Source organism: Cherax quadricarinatus, chromosome 37, assembly GCF_038502225.1.
Source record: "Cherax quadricarinatus isolate ZL_2023a chromosome 37, ASM3850222v1, whole genome shotgun sequence".
Classification (NCBI taxonomy): domain Eukaryota; kingdom Metazoa; phylum Arthropoda; class Malacostraca; order Decapoda; family Parastacidae; genus Cherax; species Cherax quadricarinatus.
This window is the reverse complement of record NC_091328.1, coordinates 7,235,608-7,258,737: the sequence shown is the minus strand read 5'-3', so window position 1 is coordinate 7,258,737 and position 23,130 is coordinate 7,235,608. Positions and strand designations below refer to the sequence as shown.

General features: G+C 40.7%; 1 protein-coding gene across 1 annotated transcript in view; it reads right to left on the bottom strand.

Moving 5' to 3' along the window:
• Positions 1-3,466: 3,466 nt before the first annotated feature.
• The window catches only part of LOC128701571 (cGMP-dependent 3',5'-cyclic phosphodiesterase), a 106,821-nt gene continuing 87,157 nt past the window's right edge, over positions 3,467-23,130 (bottom strand). The window contains exons 7-8 of the mRNA XM_070091712.1: positions 16,090-16,262; positions 3,467-11,118 (exon numbers count right to left, since the gene is read on the bottom strand). Of these exons, the coding sequence (XP_069947813.1) occupies positions 10,941-11,118; positions 16,090-16,262 (351 nt within the window). The 3' untranslated portion in view covers positions 3,467-10,940. The remainder of the gene's footprint in view (positions 11,119-16,089; positions 16,263-23,130) is intronic.

The window sequence follows — 23,130 nt, the reverse complement described above, 5'->3', positions numbered from 1 at the left end:
TCCAAGTTGTGTCATATGCCTTCTCAAGGTCAAAAAATATGGCAATAACTGAGTGGTTATTCGCAAAGGCATTACGAACATACGTATCCAAGCGTAGTAAGGGGTCTATTGTAGAACGTCCCTTACGAAAGCCATATTGACGAGTGGAGAGACTGTTGTGTGTCTCTAAATACCACACTAAATGTCTATTTACTAGGCATTCCATTACTTTGCAAACTGCACTGGTAAGAGCAATGGGACGATAGTGGGAGGTTTCATGTCCCGTAGTGCCTGGTTTGCGGAAAGGGAGAACAATAGCGGATTTCCACAGCTGTGGAAGAACTCCTTGTGACCAAATAAGATTGTAAAGGCGTAATAGGACTGCAAGGGCTGACTGATGTAAATGCTGTAGCATACGAATATGAATGTCGTCGGGCCCAGCTGCCGATGATCGACAAGCTGAGAGTGTTGCCTCCAGTTCTTGAAGTGTAAAAGGCACATTATACTGTTCTTCTCTGAGAGAAGAAAAGTCCAAGGGTGCTAACTCTCTGGCAGACTTTGAGGAAAGAAATGAGGGGCATAGATGGAGTCCCTGAGAAATACGGACCAGATGATTGCCAATTTCATTGGCAACATCTAGTGGGTTTGCTATATCAACACCGGCAACCCGCAGAACAGGAGCCGGGTCAGGAGAATATTTACCACTCAGTTTTCGTACTTTTTTCCAGACTGCACTCATAGAGGAAGCAGAGGTGATGGTGGAGACATAATCTCGCCAGCAAGTCCATTTAGCATCACGGATGACACGGCGAGCGATCGCACGCTTCTGTTTAAAATCAAGGAGTCTCTCTGTGGTTCTATTGTACCGGTACCTGCCCCATGCAGCGCGTTTCAAACGTACTGCACGAGCACAAGCAGGAGACCACTAAGGCACGCATTTCTGAGAATGCCTGCCTGAAGTTTGGGGTATAGAATGAGAAGCTGCGGTGAAAACGGAGGACGAGAAGAGGTGTAAAAGCTCATCGATGGAGGACGAAGAAGGAACCTCTTTAAAAACAGTTAGGTGTGAGTAAAGGTTCCAATTTGCCCGATTAAATTGCCAGCGTGGGGTGCGAAGAGGTGGCGAATATGAAGGGGAAGTAAGAATGATTGGGAAATGATCACTGTCATGTAAGTCCGGAAGAACAGACCAAGTGAAGTCTAATGCAGCGGAGGAAGAGCAGACTGAGAGATCGATGCAAGAGAGAGTATGAGTCCGAGGATCAAAATGGGTGTGAGTACCTGTATTTAAAACATGGAGGGGGTGGGTGGCAAGAAAAGCCTCTAACTGAATTCCACGGGAATCACAGTGAGACCCCCCCCCCCAGAGGAAATGGTGGGCATTAAAATCACCAAGTAACAGAATCGGTGGCGGTAATGACGAAACAAGGAAGGCAATATCCGGAATAGATAATGCCCGAGAAGGAGAGAGATATAAAGAACAGAGCGTATACCACCTATGTAAGTGGATACGGGCTGCTGTGTAATGCAGCGAAGTATGATCAAATAGCTGATGGTGTGGAATATCAGTGCGGAGAAGAAGGGCACTTTCATTAAAGGTCCCATCAGGAAAAGGATCTGAAGAATACAATAAATTATAGCCTGAGATGGGAGAAATAACAGCAGAGTGTAATTTTGGTTCCTGTAAGCAAACACCAACAGGGGCAAACTGGGAGAGTAACATCTGAAGTTCACCCCGATTACCCCTGAGGCCACGTATATTCCACTGTAAATAGGCCATAATTGGCAATGATAAAGATACTTGAAATCCGCAGGTAAGGGTTCCTACGGACTAGAGGGGTTAGAAAAGTCCACATGCGGAGGCAGTGGAAAATGTTCAAGCAGCGAAGGAACGGTGCGCTGTGAAGAAAGGAGTTGCGCAGATGGAGCAGAGGAAAGAGAAAGAGCGGAAGGTGGATCAGTGTCCATTGATGGTTTGGTCTCTGCAATATATTCAGAAATTGCTTCAAGTGTTTCGGAATTCAGAGACGTCGTATGGGAGACAATATTGGAAATGGTAGGGGGAGGATGAGTAAAGATTGGAACTGTATTGGACTGTACCAAGGTAGGGGGGGGCGAAAGGGTGGAGGGAACTGGAGAAGCGTGGCAGGGGACAGAAGAGGCAGGAACCTGGGAGGTGGCAGAAGAGGAAGAAACTTGGGAGGGAACAGGGGAGGAAGGTACAGTACGAGGAGGAGGGCGAACCTCTACACTTGTAACTGAGCCAGTGAAAGGGGGAGAACCAGGGACAGAGACAGGGAGGGTAAAATGAGGTGGAAGATGGGTAGGAGGTGTTAACGGACCTTTTTTTGACTTTTGAGAAGTAGGGGGACGATTGGGAGGAGGTGTCGTACGAGGTCTCGTCGATACTGAGGCTTGTGAGAGAGAACTCGAAGAAGCGAGATCAGACTGAGGCGTTGAAGTAGGGACGTCTGAGCCGAGGACAGCAAAAGGATTAGATACAGGAGTGACTATGGGAGAGGTAACCACAGAGGTGGGTGTAGAAGATGGGATACCAGAAGTGGGGGACATTTTGAAACACGGGAATAAGAAACACGTGGGAGTCTCCCTTGGAGGCAGAGATGAGAAACTGCCATGGCATAAGGGAGACCTTCTGTCTCTTTGAGGTAACGGATTTCCCGCTCGTTTAAATAGACTTGACAACGGCGAGAGTACGAAGGGTGAGCCTCATGACAGTTAAGGCAAGAGGGAGATCGATTGCAAGACGTATTAGAATGGTCATCGGCACCACAGACTGGGCATTTGGCGATAGATCTGCAATATTTCGCTGGATGGCCAAATCGCCAGCAATTTCTACACTGTTGTGGTGTAGGGATCACCTTTCGAACTTGTAACCGATGTCCTGCTATATAAACTGAGGATGGGAGTTCTCGGCTGTCAAAAGTTAAATGAGCCACATTGCTAGGGTATCGTCTCTGCCCGCGGGCAGGAAGAACGTAAGTGTCTACCTTGAGGATTGGGAGATCTTGGAGTTCCAGCTGTTCAAGAATGTCAGTGCCACATGTCTGGAAATTTTGTTGAACTATGGTATGGGGCAGAATGACGGTACCACTACAAGAATTGAGGGAATGATGTTTTTCAAGAGTGACAGGAACAGTATCGATATGGGAAAGACGAGAGAGCTCATGAGCCTTGGTAGCATTCTGTATGGTAATGATGCGCGTACCGCTCTTAAGAGCATGAAAAGAAATATCTTTACCAACATGGCGTAGGAGTGCCTTGCCAATACTGTGGTCAGAAAGATAGGCAGTAGAGGAAGTCGGTCGTAAAGTGAAGAATTTAGTCCATTGTTCAGTCTGAAACTGAGCATGGAAAGGTAGTGAAGGACGTGTCGATCGTTTCTGAGAAAAACGAGGAGGTGGAGAAGTATCATCAGCAGGTAATTGTCGTTGGCGTTTAGGCGTGGGACCAGAGTTGGTCCGACGTGGAACGGGTCAGCGATTTGAAAATTGCCGCACCGTAGAGGGAGAGGCCGGAAGTATAGTCAGAGGAGAGCGAAGGTCCGATAAATCAAAGGAGTCAGTCGAGGCCTCAGTACCTGAAGCGGGTGAGGAAACAGCACCGGCAATAGGTACAGAGGCATGAGGAGTGTCTGAAGAGTGGTCCAAAGACGAGGCGGGGTCAGAACGGGGTGCGGTATCAAGAAGGGGCCCGGGGTAGTAGGTTCATGGACTAGGGCTGCCATGGTTAGGTTACTTCTTTCTTTTTGTTTTTAAGAAAAAAAAAGAAAAGAAAAGAAAAGAAAAAGAAAAAAAGAATAAAAAAAGGGGGGACCGGGGAGGGATAGTTCCTAGGAGGAATGAAAGGGCCAGAAATCTCCCTCCGCGCCCAAGAGGACCTCAGCACCGCAAGTAGCGCAGATGCAGCATGGAACCCGTGCCATACCCTACCCATCATGCTAGTAAACTAACAATCCGGGATAGCAACCTCACATCTGCCGAGCTACCTCGGTGGACAAAAGAGAGGGCAGCCGGATATCCGCCACAAAGCATACCTCCTTCGGCCACCACCCCCGGAATCCGAAAGGTGGCTTCCAGAGATACACCCGTCGCCCGAAAGACACCCAAAGCTACTCCGGGATACCGGAGAGGGATCCGGACATCCCCAGGCGATCCAGATTCCACGGCAAACTATGCCACCGCCAAGAACCTCAACGGAATGGGATGGACCCCGGTATCCTTTCCCCTACCTAGGAACTAGCGCGCCTGTGGGAGCAATCCCAAAGGCCAAAAAGAGGAAGGGCAAAAGGGAGGGATGGGGAGGAGGAGGAGGAAAGGAAAAAGGGGAGGATGGGATAGGGGAGGGGAGATTGGGGGGTAATTAGGTTCGGTCTGAGGAAGAAGACCGACAGGTCTAATTCCTCAGACCAAGAGCCTCTTCACCACGCCAAGGAGCCCCCCTTGAAGAGGTAAACATCCATAGAAGTTTATAAATGAGGTATGGTTAATGTTTCACATTATAGTATAAAGTTCCAGCATTAAGAAAAAAAAATATTCCTTTATGTCTGTAATAGCAGTTATATGTCTGACCTGGAGTAAATATCTTGTCTCAGACTACAAAACAAGCTCAACAGTGCCTTTTACACATCAATGTTAACAATTCTAGGCTAAGAATGTCATCAATGTTTTCCACAGATGACATGGGATATAGAAATTTTCATTTTTATTATAAACTTTCAACAAAACAAGTTTTGAGTGTACAACACAAAGAAAGCAATTGATGAAGCTTTCTGTAATAATAATATTTATTTCTACAAGTACCTGTCCAAGGTAAAGACCATAGCTGAATCAATGACATACTACTATATAGAAAACCCCTTGTTATGCAGAGCATTTTGGGTAAATTGTGTCAATTTATGTCGTAGTATGTGGCAATTAGAATAATTTTGTCCCCAGGACGCGATCCACACCAGTCAACAAACACCCAGGTACCTACTCACTACTAGGTGAAGAGGGACAGTAGGTGTCTTAAGGAAACAGCCCAATGCTTCTATCCTTCCTGGGGGTCAAACCACAGACACAGTAGTACACTAAAAGTTGCCCCTTTTGGGGTCTTGAAACAAATTACAGTAAAACCATGTATTTTGGAGTTTCAGTTACAATAGTTTTAAGATACATCTTCTGGAATGGATTAATACTGTAACTGAAGGAACCTCCTTATGTATGTGTGTATGTATATGTATGCATGTGTGCGTGCGCGAGGGGCTTGGATATACAGCAGGCACGTGTGAGCATGTTAGATAGGAGTGAATGGAGATAAAGGGTTTCAGGACCTGACGAAGTGAGAACAGGGTAATATTTTTTGAGGGAAATCGGTGAGCTGGACTCGAGTCCTGGAGGTGGGAAGTACAATGCCTGCACTTTCACCATCATTCATACACAATCACTGTCTTTGCAGAGGCACCCAGATACAACAGTTTAGATGTCACTCTAAACAGCCAATATCCCATGTAATAATTTTTTTTTAATTAAATTATTTATTAAATAATTTACATGGCAATAACTCTACAGTACTGTATTTGTACTAAACATGGATTTATAATACAAAAGAAATATATGCCAATATGTATAACTTTTGAGCTTAAATTTGATAGATTTCCCCTATAAACTGTATTCGATATAGCTACAAAGTAAAATTGCCCATTTATGAATGTAATAGCACTACACCTATGGTGTAGTTTGTTTTTTAAATCTATCATACCTATTAACCCTTTGCGGGTTTCGGCCATACTAGTACGGGTTACGACCCAGGGTTTTTGACGTACTAGTATGCCTAAATTCTAGCACCCTCAAATCTAGTGGGAGAAAGCTGGTAGGCCTACATATGAAAGAATGGGTCTATGTGGTCAGTGTGCACAGTATAAAAAAAAAAAATCCTGCAGCACACAGTGCATAATGAGAAAAAAAACCTGACCGTTTTTTTGCACTGTATATTCGTATGGTATTTATTGTTGTATTCTAGTTTTCTTGGTCTCATTTTATAGAAAGGAAGACATATTACAGAAATTGAGATGATTTTGACTGGTTTTACAGTGAAAAGTACCTTGAAATTGAGCTCGAAGTAGCAGAAATGTTCGATTTTTACCAAAGTTCAAAAGTAAACAAATCTTCCCAAGCGTCCAAAACACGTCAACTGGCGAGTCTAATATTCTTTCGCAAGTGCGCCAATATTATTTATACCATTTTTTACACTAATGCAGTAGTCTGCATGACGGTAAATCTTCTATTTTTTGCGAGAATAAAAATTCAAAGTGGAAGGCAAAAGAATGTAAGTGGGGCCTTGAGACGTGACTAATGAACAGAGGAAATGTCATTTTAGTGCCAGGAATGTCTTTCTTGTTTATTCTGGACCCTATTCGGAAATTGGCATCTTTTGAATTTTGTGTGAAATTGGCAAAATTGCTAAATTCTGACCACTGTACTGGATAGTTGAAATCGGTAAATGGGTGGTTTCTTGCACTCATTCGATAGAAAAAAAAATGGAGTTCTAGCGAAATATTCATGTTTTTTGTCGACTAGTACAGTGGAATTGGCCGAAAATGGGGTTCAAAGTGGGCAAAATCGCCGATGTGTAAACATCGCCGAGACCGCTAACTTCGCGAGAGCATAATTCCGTAAGTTTTCCATCAAATTTCCAGCAGTACATGACCTACCAGTTTCATATAGAAGTATTCCATTTATGGACTATTTTGCTGCAATAGCTACCCACCTTCACATCCGTTGGCAACAACGTTGGTCTACTATGCTCGGTAACAAACTTCACTCTATTAAACTGAGTATAGGTTACTGGCAGTCTTCTTGTCACCAGTGTCGAGGTTGGGAGACTACTCTCTCCCATCTTCGCATTGGCCATACTCGTCTTACTCATGGATATCTCATGGAGAGGCGCCCTGCTCCTCTCTGTGAGAATTGTCAGGTTCCATTATCAGTCAGCCACATTCTGTTAGACCGCCCACTTTATCAACGAGCACGCAGAATTTACCTCTGCCGTCGTCTTCGCTCCTCTGCTCTCTCTTTACCTTCCCTTCTCGCTGATGGACCCACCTTTCATCCGGACTCTCTCATTGACTTTTTGACAACAACTGACTTACTTCACAAACTCTGATACCTTCAGCCCTTTCTACCTCAATCTCTTGCTACCCTCTACCCCCGCACTATCCCCTGCCCCGCTGTTTTCTGTAACCTACTGATCATCCCTCCCCCCTTCTGCCGCCCAATACCCTCGCTTCCTTCCCTACCCTGCAGCGCTGTATAGCCCTTGTGGCTTAGCGATTCTTTTTGATTATAATAATAATAATAATCCATCAAATTTCATACTTTTGGTGTCATTATGATCGGGAAAAGATTCTCTATCTTTTCATAAGAATTTTTTTTTTTTTTTTTTTAAATATGGCCGACCCTGAGAACGAGTCTCTGAGAGGGCCTGTCGACCCTCAAAGGGTTAAAAACTTATCAACATTTATTACACTGTTTCCTTCTAGAGCTCATACCATTTGTCAACCTCTACAATAGAGTTTGTTTTGAACCTCTGTACTCTAAAGGATTTGTCTCACATTTTTTTAACTTTGCTATGTAATTTAATTTTGTGTTCTTGTCCTCCTCTCAAATAAATTTTTGCCTGTTTTCTGGTACCCTCTCATGAACTTATATATTCTGGTAATTAATATCATTATTACTGTGATCATTTATTATTGTATTCAAGGGAAAGTGCTAAAGCCATAGGGGTCATACAGTGCCTTGTAGTTATATCTTGTAGTCAACATATAGGTATGTACTGTAGTTACAACACCTCTTATTTTGCACTAAACATACAAGCACTGTTATTTCACTGATAATAAGCTTGTCTTTATATATACAAGTACATACTGTAGTTGGTAGTTAAATGGTTCAGAGAACCGACAAGTTGACAAATTAGACACGTGCAACACTTGGGTATCTTTATTGTGGAAACATTTTGCCACACAGTAGCTTCATCAGTCCAATACAAAGGAGAATGGTGAAGATCAGGAGTTTGAGGGACTGATTACCTCAAACTCATGATCTTCACCATTTTCCAGTGGCAAAATATTTCCTCAATAAAGATACCCAAGAGATGCACATGTCAAATTTATCGAGTACTGTAGTCAGAACAGCTCGTCTTCCAACGAAGGCAAATTTGACTCGTTTCTTATGGAACTGACTGTGGCATGTCTTCTGAGATTATTCTGTTTTGTTTGAGTTTCTTCCAATGTCATCACAAGACAGCTGGGTACAGTATTCTGTTATAGTTGTAAGGGATAATGAAGTGTTTACTGTTAAAAAATTTTGATATTTCTTGCTAGGGAGAAAGTTTCTTACTAACAAAATACACAGGTTTTTCCCTAGCCATTTACTTTCTAGATTAACACACATCCAACACTGTTCTTAACAATTTCTTTGCAATATCTCCATTCATTTACAGTACTTTTAAAACTGTGTAATTATGGTAACCGTTTTAGAAGGTCAACCTTCTGCTCAGGGACTCTGCATCTTGACCAATAATTGACAGGTGTGAGGCCTCCCAAAGTCCCTTTACTTTCTTATATCTACTTTTGAACTTGTGTATGGAGGTTAACGCCACATATCCTAGGGTGTAGTATTTGTTCGCCATCCTAATGCTCTTTCATGTACCATATATTCAGCTTATTTTGGTCTTGGTCCCATGTCTTTGTGTATGTTGTATCTGTCTTGATCCTTGTACTCCTACTTGTCTCCAGTGTTGAGGTATAACTCTCCAAGCCTCTCATTTGATACTGAAGGACTCATAACCCAAGAACTTGGAGCTACTTTGCCCTTCCTTGGGTTAAACTAGACTAGCTCCCACTCCAACACACTGCATCACCCTTATGGGTATAGACTTTTCCCCATCAATATAATAACCAGACATGTTTTACAGCAAATGTCTGGACCTTCTAGAGCTTTTTATGATTTCCAAATGTTTGCATGTATGTGTATTTATTTAAGCTGTATTTAAGGGAATAAAATAGTTCCAATGTCTGCCCCATCCCCACTTCCCACCTCTAAAGCCTTAATCTACACTTACGATATTCCGTCAGTACTTAGTTTCACATAGTTTATAGTTATGGTACCTACAAGGTTTTCAATTCTATTCCAGCAATCTACCAAGTTTTAGAAATATTTTTTATTGTATTTTTGGCACCTTTTTCTCATGTCTACAATTATCTACTGTTCTCCCTGTTGTGCATACATTCATGTGTATATTTCTGCATGGAGAAAATGTACACATGTAAAGACATTTATTGCAGCAAAGTTCATATAATTTGTGGGCAACAAATTTCAAACTTTTACCGAATCAATTCTCTGGAAATTCATTGCTGTGCAGAGACCTATAAATGACTTGCTGATTTATACAACACCCTATACCAGAATGTAATTCGTAATCAAAATCTGAACAGTTTTTATTGTATTTGTAAATGACAGCTGTAGTGTTAAATTCTGCATTATCCCTTATAGCAATATTAGAAATTTAGCTTTCATTTTTTAGTAACTTTTCAATTCTGAAAGCATGTGAAGGCAATTTATTATAAAGGCACCATTAATTGAACAAATTATTACTGCCAAGAGTACACACACATCATTTGTAAAGAATGCACAGAACTTACATTACAGGCACTATTGCAGTGAAATTAAGCAAATTTTAAATAATTTTGTTAATGTTGGTAAGTAAAGGGGTAGTACGACAACTCTCGCCCTAATGCCCAAAGCTTGGGAAAGATACTTGGAAAGGGATAAAGGAAGTCACCTTGACAATCTAAATTTTTCTGACAACAGTAGATTGTCTATGTAACAAAAAGAGTACAACTGACTTCAGACTGTGATGGTAGCACTCATTAAGACACAATGATTAAGTATCAAGATCACTGATGGTGGGTTATATATTTAAGTACTGGTTAAAGTGCACTAGTAATTGAGCTTATTGTACAGCTTTGTACAATTTCCAGCTGCGTATTTGTATCCCTTTCTCACCGAAGGCGACCCACATACAGCTCATATATGGACAGTATTTCGTTTGCTACTTTTAGAACAAGTTGTCTTTCTAGTAGTTCCACTCATGCTGTTATAATAAATGACTTTTCAGAGGACTAATCACAAATCCTCTTGGAGTAGTTCTACCAACTATATTGCAAATGTAAAGTATCTACCTTCAAAGATATTATAAGAGGATACCCAAGGTCTGAAGTCAGGGTGGGTACCACACAATGTACCGAAGCTGAGTGTATTACAGCAATGGCATAATATGAAACGTTTTCCAGAAAAATTGTCACTTTCCAATTGGCTAGTACATTTCATCCATGATATGTATAGGATTACTAAAAATTCTAGCCAAATACCCTAACTTTGCCTACTGTAAGTAACTTAACCCTGTAACTTGTTTAACCAACCAAGCACAATCCCTTGAATCAGTATGCCTCTAACAAGTAGAATATACTTCATTGTAATGTTCATGTAACTGAATTCACAAATTGCATAATCAACTCATTACCACAGTATATAATATGCTCGTATGGATACAAATATCAGTGCTGTAGTAACAGTTTTCTTGCTAAATTTGATTGATCCATGTATACCACTGTTTAACGTGCTGTACTCAAACAATTATAAATTAAAAGTATAGATTCACTGGAGAGTCATATTGATGTCTTCAGAACCAAGCACAATGGCTAGAAAGGTAAGGTGCTTTTAAAGTTAAACACCTGTCATATCACCTGTGACAGTTGTTCCGGTGTGCTGTTAACTTATGTTCAAATATTTGGCAACTTTTCATGTTATCAAATATCTCAAGATTTTCTGTATACCATGAATGCATATATGAAAGGAATTATTTTCCTATAAAATTAACTGACCAGATGTTGGAAAGACATTTCAGGAGTCTTCCTTTTCTAATTCATCTTCAAGTGAATCATCCTCAAACACTTCTAGTGAACTTGTCGACTCAGGTTTTCTACGTTTGTACACATCTCGTAGTCTTGCCCAGTTCCTCCTGCTAGTCTTGATACTAGTGTAGGGCTCCTCCGCACCTGGAAATATTTTTGCTACAATTCTGAAAAAGAAAAAATCTGTTAATAAAAAATGAAAACACTTTTATCCTACACATGACCAGCTTTTCAAATTTGTTTTTACCTTCAATATATACTTATATCAGTCATTTCATAAGACGTGTGCAATGATTGGCCATGACCTGGACTAATTTCTTATAGCACGATTTTCTTCGTGCTTCAAGGCTAATGATCTTTACTGATGGGTAAAAGAGTGAGGGTTGCGGTGGCTTTGTAATCATTGCTGGTCAGGACTTGTATTGCACAGTGCCACCAAACTAGTCCTCAGTGTTCACTACAGAGTTCCATGCAATCCTCACTGCTCTTGTCCTAACAAGTGGCTTAGATGGATCTCAGTTTACTGGAATTCTTATTGTGCTCTTATTTTTTCCAGGCCTGGTATGCTTCTCTGCATCCTGAGGTCCAGAAGATCCAGTAGTCATTCCATTTCCACATGTGGCACAAGGACTGTTAGTGCTCAGGGCCATGAACGGGCAGATGCTGAGGCAAAGGCTGCTATAACGAGCTGTTACAGTAACTTCACAGACCACAACATAGCTATGTTCTTGGGTAGTAGCAAATTTGGTGGAGCCTTACAGACGAGAAGTTATATAGTGTTTGCAGGACGTAAGAGTTTGGCCCTCCTCCAACATGAATTGTCACCAAGCTGAATCTCTGTTGTCTGAGGATCAGGCACCCCTTTGCAGGTGCTCCTGCCCACCCTTTTCCCTGTGTAGCTTGTGATATGCAGCTGACCGTGTTAAATATTTTATCCGTTTGCTCATGGCTAAGGCCTTTTTGCTTGTCATGATTTTTATGATTACCAGAGTGCCTGTAGGGATCTTGGAAGCTATTAGCAAGAGTCATTTAGCATTAATAATTTAATGAAATCTTTAACTGATGCTGGTTATTTGTGTTATACATGTAGTTTTTTTTTTGTGTTGTACAGTATTTATTTTGTATTGCCAAGAGCATTGAAGGATCTATGATGTCAAAATACTCTTAAACCCTTTGACTGTTTCAGATGTATATATACTCAGTAATTCTAGCGGCTTCAAATCAAGCAGGAGAAAGCTGGTAGACCCACATGTGAGAGAATGGGTCTGTGTGGTCAGTGTGCACCATATAAAAAAAAATCCTGCAGCACGCAGTGCATAATGAGAGAGAAAAAAAAAACTTCGACCGTTTTTTTTTGGATTAAAATGCTGACTTTGAGGTGTATTTATGGTTGTATTCTCGTTTTCATGGTCTCATGCAATACAATGGGAAACATATTAATGAAATAGAGATGATTTTGATTAGTTTCACGATGAAAACGACCTTGAAATTGAGCTCAAAGTAGTGGAAATGTTCGATTTTTACCAATGTTCAAGAGTAAGCAAATCACACCACACGTCAACTGGGAAGTATAATTTTCCTTCACTAGTACACTGATATTATTTATACCATAATGCAGTAAATCTTCTGTTTTTTGTATGAATAAAAAATCAAAATAGAAAGCAATAGTAATATAAGAGGGGCCTAGAGACATGACTAATGAACAGAGGATATGTTATTTTAGTGCCAAGTATGTCTAAATTGTTTATTCTGGACCCTATTTTGAAATTGGCATCTTTTTTAATTTGCGTGAAATTGGTCAAATTGCCAATTTCTGACCACTTTATTGGGTAGTTCAAACCAGTAAATGGGTGGTTTCTTGTACTCAATTGATAGAAAACAAATGAAGTTCTAAAGAAATAGGTATGAGTTTAGTCATCTGGAACAATGGAATTGGCTCAAAGTCGGCAAAATCGCCGATGTGTGTATGCCGCCGAGACCGCTAACTTTGTGGGAGTGTAATTCCATGAGTTTTCGACCAAATTTTGTATTTTGGTGTCATTATCATCGGGAAAAGATTCTCTATCATTTCATAAGAAAAAATAATTTTTTTTTTCCAAAATTTTTTTGACATAGAATGACAGTTTCAGAAAGGGGCTTGCAACAGTCGACGGAAAAGAATAACAGAGCGGCTAAAAGAGGTCAATATATCAGAAATGCGCAGGGAGACACTGGTCAGAGAAATAGCAAGCATCGAACTTAAGCTAAAAGAATCCTTTAGGAGTCAGGAATCGCGGGAAGAACTAAAAGCCATAAATGAAATCGAAAGAAACCCAAAGTATTTCTTCTCCTATGCCAAATCAAAATCGAGAACAACGTCCAGTATTGGGCCCCTACTTAAACAAGATGGGTCCTACACAGATGACAGCAAGGAAATGAGTGAGCTACTCAAGTCCCAATATGACTCAGTTTTTAGCAAGCCGCTAACCAGACTGAGAGTCGAAGATCAAAATGAATTTTTTATGAGAGAGCCACAAAATTTGATTAACACAAGCCTATCCGATGTTATCCTGACGCCAAATGACTTCGAACAGGCGATAAATGACATGCCCATGCACTCTGCCCCAGGGCCAGACTCATGGAACTCTGTGTTCATCAAGAACTGCAAGAAGCCCCTATCACGAGCCTTTTCCATCCTATGGAGAGGGAGCATGGACACGGGGGTCGTCCCTCAGTTACTAAAAACAACAGACATAGCCCCACTCCACAAAGGGGGCAGTAAAGCAACAGCAAAGAACTACAGACCAATAGCACTAACATCCCATATCATAAAAATCTTTGAAAGGGTCCTAAGAAGCAAGATCACCACCCATCTAGAAACCCATCAGTTACACAACCCAGGGCAACATGGGTTTAGAACAGGTCGCTCCTGTCTGTCTCAACTACTGGATCACTACGACAAGGTCCTAAATGCACTAGAAGACAAAAAGAATGCAGATGTATTATATACAGACTTTGCAAAAGCCTTCGACAAGTGTGACCATGGCGTAATAGCGCACAAAATGCGCGCTAAAGGAATAACAGGAAAAGTTGGTCGATGGATCTATAATTTCCTCACTAACAGAACACAGAGAGTAGTCGTCAACAGAGTAAAGTCCGAGGCAGCTACGGTGAAAAGCTCTGTTCCACAAGGCACAGTACTAGCTCCCATCTTGTTCCTCATCCTCATATCCGACATAGACAAGGATGTCAGCCACAGCACCGTGTCTTCCTTTGCAGATGACACCCGAATCTGCATGACAGTGTCTTCCATTGCAGACACTGCAAGGCTCCAGGCGGACATCAACCAAATCTTTCAGTGGGCTGCAGAAAACAATATGAAGTTCAACGATGAGAAATTTCAATTACTCAGATATGGTAAACATGAGGAAATTAAATCTTCATCAGAGTACAAAACAAATTCTGGCCACAAAATAGAGCGAAACACCAACGTCAAAGACCTGGGAGTGATTATGTCGGAGGATCTCACCTTCAAGGACCATAACATTGTATCAATCGCATCTGCTAGAAAAATGACAGGATGGATAATGAGAACCTTCAAAACTAGGGAGGCCAAGCCCATGATGACACTCTTCAGGTCACTTGTTCTATCTAGGCTGGAATATTGCTGCACTCTAACAGCACCTTTCAAGGCAGGTGAAATTGCCGACCTAGAAAATGTACAGAGAACTTTCACGGCGCGCATAACGGAGATAAAACACCTCAATTACTGGGAGCGCTTGAGGTTTCTAAACCTGTATTCCCTGGAACGCAGGAGGGAGAGATACATGATTATATACACCTGGAAAATCCTAGAGGGACTAGTACCGAACTTGCACACGAAAATCACTCACTACGAAAGCAAAAGACTTGGCAGACGATGCACCATCCCCCCAATGAAAAGCAGGGGTGTCACTAGCACGTTAAGAGACCATACAATAAGTGTCAGGGGACCGAGACTGTTCAACTGCCTCCCAGCACACATAAGGGGGATTACCAACAGACCCCTGGCAGTCTTCAAGCTGGCACTGGACAAGCACCTAAAGGCAGTTCCTGATCAGCCGGGCTGTGGCTCGTACGTTGGTTTGCGTGCAGCCAGCAGCAACAGCCTGGTTGATCAGGCGCTGATCCACCAGGAGGCCTGGTCACAGACCGGGCCGCGGGGGCGTTGACCCCCGAAACTCTCTCCAGGTAAACTCCAGGTAAACAGTTTCAGAAAGGGGCTTGCAACAGTCAAAGGGTTAAATTTCTAACCTACCTGCAAACATTTAAGAAATCAATAGAAAATCTACATTCAAGTTATGTACTGCTATATTTTATTAACACATCGGCCGTTTCCCACCAAGGCAGGGTGGCCCGAAAAAGAAAAACATCATCATTCACTCCATCACTGTCTTGCTAGAGATGGGCTTACACTACAGTTATAAAACTGCAGTGCCAGTACTGTACTTCCCATCTCCAGGAATCAAGTCTGGCTTGCTGGTTTCCCCTGAATCCCTTCATAAATGTTACCTTGCTTACACTCACAGCACGTCAAGTCCTAAAAACCATTTGTCTCCATTTGCTCTTATCTAACACGCTCACGCACACTTGCTGGAAGTCCAAGCCCCTCGCACACAAAACCTCCTTTGCCTCCCCTCCCTCCATTACAGATTTATACACTCTTGAAATCATTCTATTTCGTTCCACCCTCTCTACATGTCCAAATCATCTCAATGACCCCTCCTCAGCCCCGTGGATAATAGTTTTGGTAATCCCTCACCTCCTAATCTCCAAACTACGGATTCTCCATTATATTCACACCACATGTTGCCCTCAGACATGACTATCTCCACTGCCTCCAGCCTTCTCCTTGTTGCAACATTCACCACCTATGCCTCTCACTCATACAAGAGTGTTGGTATACCTATACTCTCATATATTCCGCTCTTTGCTTTCATGGATAAAGTTCTTTGTCTCCACAGATGCCTCAGTGCACCACTCACCTTTTTCCCCTTGTCAATTCCATGATCCATCTCATCTTTCATAGACCCATCTGCTGACACGTTCACTTCCAAATATCTGAATACGTACATTCACCACAATTATGTACTGTATATAATACAAAACGGTTTCCTTACTCATAGACAGGAATGGCCACATCATCTAAGAATTGCAGCTGAAGTTCTGGAATAAATGCCTTTTCTCGATCCATCATTTCCAATGGCATATTACCCATGGCTTTCTCCAAATCACCTTGTGTAAAAAATTCCTTGTAAATCAACTCCGCAACGTGCTTTGAAGACTGCCAGTCCTGTGAGAAAATGGTTATGTAGTACATAAAAGTGACAATGGCACATATTTATCACGTTACAAAAGAGACAGAAGTAATGTTAAAATATCAAACATGTCATTTTAAAAAACTTAGGGTCTAAGCCTGCCGTACCTCAGTACATTTACAGACAATAGTGGTACAAAAGTGTTCTACTTACCCTCAGGGTATTAGAGTATTATATAGACATTAGGAAATTACAATTCAATGAGTGCACTGATGAAATAACTTTGTACAGTAAGAGGAATATATATATGTTGTCATACTTATATACTAATATTAAGTGAAGACTTATGGTTTTCTATCTAATGTCATCCATCTACTAGAGATAGAGGATAGCAAGAATTGTGAATCTAGAAATGAAAGACATGACTGGAATTACTGAGGCAAGAAGTTCCTTGAAATAACACTAGCAATATCCAAGTGCTCTCATGCATTTACACATGTATATTTAGAGGAGCCAGTTCTTTCAAAGATGTGTATGTTCATGCACGAGAGCCCTAGGGTAGTAATAATAATCTCCTTGTGGAAATGGAACGGAATTCTTCCCCCTTAAGCCAGGCATGCTGTAAGAGGTGGCTAAAATGCCAGGAACGAGAGGCTAGTAACCCTTTCTCCTGTATACATTACTAAATTTAAAAAGTAAAACAAAAGTTTTTCTTTTTAGGTCATCCTGCCTCAATGGGATACAGCCGATTTGTTGAAAAAATAATACAGCGGTACTTTGACTTACGAGTGGCCTAATTTACGAGTTAGCTTCAGATATGCTGCCACTCCCAGGAGATATTGAGGAAATATCAAAAACCTTGATAATAACCAATGTGCAACTTCCTTTCAATTTTGATACCACTGGTAATGTCATCTTGCCAGAATGTTCTATAACGTATGCCCTAAGTAAAGAAAAACAATTCTGGAACATGTGCAATACATGATTTGCTTTGACTGTCTATCTCCTCCTGTCTGTATCTATCTCTGTCTCTATCTCACAGGTACACACAAATATACAGTTATACATAGTGTAAATTACCTAGGATAACCCAAAAAATCCAGACAAAGTGCTATGTACTATGCTTGTAGATGTAAGGCATAATAAGCATAACTGGCAAGTACAATAATACACATTTTCACTTGCTCAGGAATCCGACGTGACGACTCTGCATTGTGTGTAATACCTGTTGGTTCATGAGCGGCTCTCTTTGAGACAGAGACAAATAAAGAGACAGAAACACAAAGACATAAGCAGAGACAGAGATAAACATAGAGCTAGAGAGACAGATATAGACAGACATGTTTATGTGTAACAGTGAAAAATAAAGCCAAGGCAGTGCACAATGGTACTGACGATTGGACAGACATTTTCTTGACAAATTACAGACTATACAACACTGTCCTATAAAAACGAAAAAGATCACGAATAAACAGCTCAGTTGCCCATGGCTAACCAGCAGAATTCTGAAATCCACTGATAAGAAACACCAATATGAAAAGCAATATAGACATTGCTTAATACACAAAGATATTCTTAAACACTATTCATCAGTTCTCACCAAAGTAATAAAGAAAGCCAAACAACTGTACTACTCCAGCAGATTCACTGACACAAGAGGAGATATAAAAAAGACCTGGAAAACATTTTCCCAGATTCTAGGGACCTACAAACTTAAAAAACCAAGAATATTGTCCTAACTAAACCTAATGAAACACCACTGCATCCCACTGATACAACTAACATGGTAAACGACTTCTTCTCAACCATAGCTGTATAGCCCTTGTGGTTTAGCACTTTTTTTGATTGTAATAAATTCTCAACCATAGGATCTAATCTCGCCAGTAAAATCCCACGTACCAATGCCCATGCCGGGGACTACCTAGATGGGAATTTCCCAAATTCCTTCTATCTTGTACCAACTGAGCTCACGGAAGTCAATGAGATTATAAAGTCACTGAAAAATAACTCGGGGAATCTGTCTCATGTCCCACCATTATTGTTCAAGCGAGCGGCCCATGTCCTTTCGCATGCTATTACATGACTTTCTTAACAAGTCACTAGAAACTAGCACTTTCCTGACACTACTTAAGACAGCAAGGGTTACACCAATACATAAAGGTGGTGACCCTACAGATGTAAACAACTATAGGCCAATATCAAACTTACCATTGCTATCCAAAATCTTCTAGAAACTCGTGCACAGGAGACTATATTCATTTATAATGGCACAAAACATACTCAACCCCTGCCAATTTGGATTCAGGAAAAATAAAAGCACCAATGATGCAATTGTAAAAATGCTAGAACTGCTTTACACAGCACTGGAAAAAAAGGAATATCCGCTAGGAATTTTTATTGACCTAAGAAAAGCTTTTGACACAGTAGACCACTGCATCCTACTCCACAAATTTGACCATTATGGTATAAGAGGCCATGCACTTGCATATTTCAAATCCTACCTTACTAATAGGTATCAGTATGTCACCATTAAAGACATAGCATCATCAACACGATCACTTGATACTGGAGTTCCACAGAGAAGTGTCCTTAGTCCCCTGCTCTTCCTCATTTACATCAATGATCTTCCAAACGTATCCCAACACCTGAAACCCATTCTCTTTGCTGACGACACGATTTATGTCATCTCTCACCCTAATCACCTGGTGGTTAACACTTACACTCACTCACCCATTTGACCATAAACAGAAATATCAATCCCAATCTCAAAATAATGAATCTTAACTAGTCATAAGTTGGCCTGTGATACTCCAATACTGAAACTATGTATAGTGCCAAAACAAAAGCATTCACATTGCTAAACTCACAAACTAGTATTTAGTCACACAGCCATAATACCAACTTACCTCATAATTTTGTAATATTTTAAACTTAAGATTTAATCTAAGTCTGCCCGAAATGCCTAGCCATGCTAGGTGTTCTAGTGGTACACTCTGTAATTATTATTTTACTACATGTAAACCACACAATAACCAAATTCTGTATGCTCAGCATTGTAATCCTTATAGAGAATAAACTTTGAATTTGAATTTGAATCTTGCCACCACCCTCAACACCACAGACTTAAACAACTATAGGCCAATATCAAACTTACCATTGCTATCCAAAATCTTTGAGAAACTCGTGCACAGGAGACTATATTCATTTATAACAGCACAAAACATACTCAACCCCTGCCAATTTGGATTTATGAAAAATAAAAGCACTAATGATGCAATCATAAAAATGCTAGATCTGCTTTACACAGCATTGGAAAATAAGGAATATCCACTAGGAATTTTTATTGACCTAAGAAAAGCTTTTGACACAGTAGACCACAACATCCTACTCCACAAATTTGACCATTACAGTATAAGAGGCCACGCGCTTGCTTATTTCAAATCTTACCTTACTAATAGGTATCAGTATGTTACCATTAAAGACACAGCATCAACAACATGGCCACTTGATACTGGAGTTCCGCAGGGAAGTGTCCTTGGTCCCCTGCTCTTCCTCATATACAGGTGTCCCTCAACATTCGCGGGAGTTAGGGGATCAAGAGCCTCGCGAATGTTGAAAAACCGTGAATGTTTGGTGCCCCAATATATTGTAGGGAAATATAATACAATACTGCTTAACTTGTTGAACCATGAACAATCATAAAATACATGAAAACTCTGTAAGTTGTACTAAATACGTATATACATGTTATGCTTTAATAACATGTATGTTATTAAATACCACAGACTCCACCACTGCCTCCACCACTTCCACAACCAATGCGAGTCCCTACTACCCTCCCTCCGACCCCCACAACTGGCAGCCAGCCCTCCCACCACTCAGTGTGGTGAGTGTTTTGTTTGTTCATTATTTGCTATTAAACTACAGTATAAATAATGTAAACACATTCATGACTGCATATTGGAATGGCTATTTGAACAGGTATTGGACGGTGACATCATGTGTTTACTCTTGAACACAGCAAAGAATCAAACATTTCTGCTACTGCTAATAATAACAATAGTAATAATAATAATAATAATAATAATAATAATAATAATAATAATAATAATAATAATAATAATATGATATAATTGAAGAAGGAAATTGTACAAAAATACGAGGGAGTGGTTGACACATCGTCAGTGTGACTTTGTTTATGCTGGAGTGAACATTAGTCTCCCTGCTCTTCCAAACATTTCACAATAATTCAGCGGTTGAGGCAGTGGTAGAGGCAGTGATAGAGGCAGTGATAGAGGCAGTGGGTGAGGCAGTGGTATTTACTAACATATACGTATGTTATAAATAATAATAGTACATGTTAATATTAATAACATTTATAATAATAATAATAAATGTTATTCATAATGTACTATTATTATTTATAACATATATGTTAGTAAATATCACTGCCTCTATCGCTGCCTCTACCACTGCCTCTACCACTGCCTCTATCACTGCCTCTACCACTGCCTCTACCACTGCCTCTATCACTGCCTCTATCACTGCCTCTATCACTGCCTCTACCACTGCCTCTATCACTGCCTCTATCACCTCTACCACTCCAGTCACACTCAATCTACAAGCACCAAACAATGAATTATTGTGAAATGTTTGGAAGAGCAGGGAGACTAATGTTCACTCCAGCATAAACAAAGCCACACTGACGATGTGTCAACCACTCCCTCGTATTTTTGTACAATTTCCTTCTTCAATTATATCATATTATTATTATTATTATTAGCAGTAGCAGAAATGTTTGATTCTTTGCTGTGTTCAAGAGTAAACACATGATGTCACCGTCCAATACCTGTCCAAATAGCCATTCCAATATGCAGTCATGAATGTGTTTACATTATTTATACTGTAGATTAATAGCAAATAATGAATAAACAAAACACTCACCACACTGAGTGGTGGGAGGGCTGGCTGCCAGTTGCGGGGGTCGGAGGGAGGGTAGTAGGGACTCGCAGGTGGCGAGAAACTTGAATATGATTTGGCGGCTGGGAATTTGGTGGCTGGGAATTTGGCGGTTGGGAATTCGCGAATGTGTGAAGCCCGCGAAAGCTGAAAACGTGAATGTTGAGGGAGACCTGTACATCAATGATCTTCCAAACGTATCCCAACACCTGAAACCCATTCTCTTTGCTGACGACACGACTTATGTCATCTCTCACCCTAATCTTGCCACCCTCAACACCATTGTTAATGAGGAGCTGATCAAAATATCGACTTGGATGACAGCCAATAAACTTACGCTTAACACTGACAAAACCTACTATGTATATTATGTTTGGTAGCAGAGCAGGAGATGCACAAATTAACATTAAGATCGACAACACCCTAATTACCAGACATAATGAGGGCAAATTCCTAGGCCTATACCTTGACAACAACCTGAATTTCAGCACCCATATCCAACACATAACCAAAAAAGTATCCAAAACAGTTGGGATCCTCTCCAAGATACGATACTACGTGCCACAAAATGCCCTTCTCACACTATACCACTCACTTATTTATCCATACCTCACCTATGCTATTTGTGCTTGGGGATCAACTGCAGCAACACACCTAAAGCCAATAATAACCCAACAAAAAGCTGCAGTAAGAATAATCACTAAATCCCATCCCTGGCAACACCCCCCCCCCCACTCTTCATAGATCTAAACTTACTCCCTGTTCAGTACATCCACACTTACTACTGTGCAATCTACATCTACAGGACCTTAAACTCCAATATCAACCTTGACCTAAAACGCTTTCTTGATAGTTGTGACAGAACCCACAGGCACAACACCAGACACAAACATCTCTACGACATTCCCCATGTCCGACTAAACCTTTACAAAAATTCAATGTATGTCAAAGGCCCTAAAATCTGGAATACCGTACCTGAGAACTCTAGAACTGCAGACACATTCATCACCTTCAAAACTACCATTAGAAAACATCTTATCTCCCTGATAAACCCCATCAACTAACTACACGAATACCACCTGGTGGTTCACACTTACACTCACTCACCCATTTGACCATAAACAGAAATATTAATCTCAATCTTAAAATAATGAATCCTATGATACTCCAATACTGAAACTATGTACTGTGCCAAAACAAAAGCATTCACATTGCTAAACTCACAAACTAGTATTTAGTCACTTAGCCATAATACCAACTTACCTCATAATTTGTAATATTTTAAAATAAAGAATTAAACTAAGTCTGCCCGAAATGCCTAGCCATGCTAGGCGTTCTAGTGGTACACTCTGTAATCATTATTTAACTACATGTAAACCACACAACAACCAAATTCTGTAAATTCAACATTGTAATCTTTATAGAGAATAAACTTTGAATTTGAATTGTTAACGAGGAACTGCTCAAAATATCGACTTGGATGACAGCCAATAAACTTACACTTAACACTGACAAAACCTACTACGTATATTATGTTTGGTAGCAGAGCAGGTGTTGCACAACTTAACATTAAGATTGACAACACTCTAATTGCCAGACATAATGAGGGCAAATTCCTTGACAACAATCTGAATTTCTGCGCCCATATCCAACACATAACAAAAGAAAGTATCCAAAACGGTTGGGATCCTCTCCAAGATACGATACTACATGCTGCAAAATGCCCTTCTCACACTATACCATTCACTCATTTATCCATACCTCACCTATGCTATTTGTGCTTGGGGATCAACTGCAGCAACACACCTAAAGCCAATAATAACCCAACAAAAAGCTGCAGTAAAAATAATCACTAAATCCCATCCCTGGCAACACCCCCCCCCCCTCTTCATAGATCTAAACTTACTCCCTGTTCAGAACATCCACACTTACTACTGTGCAATC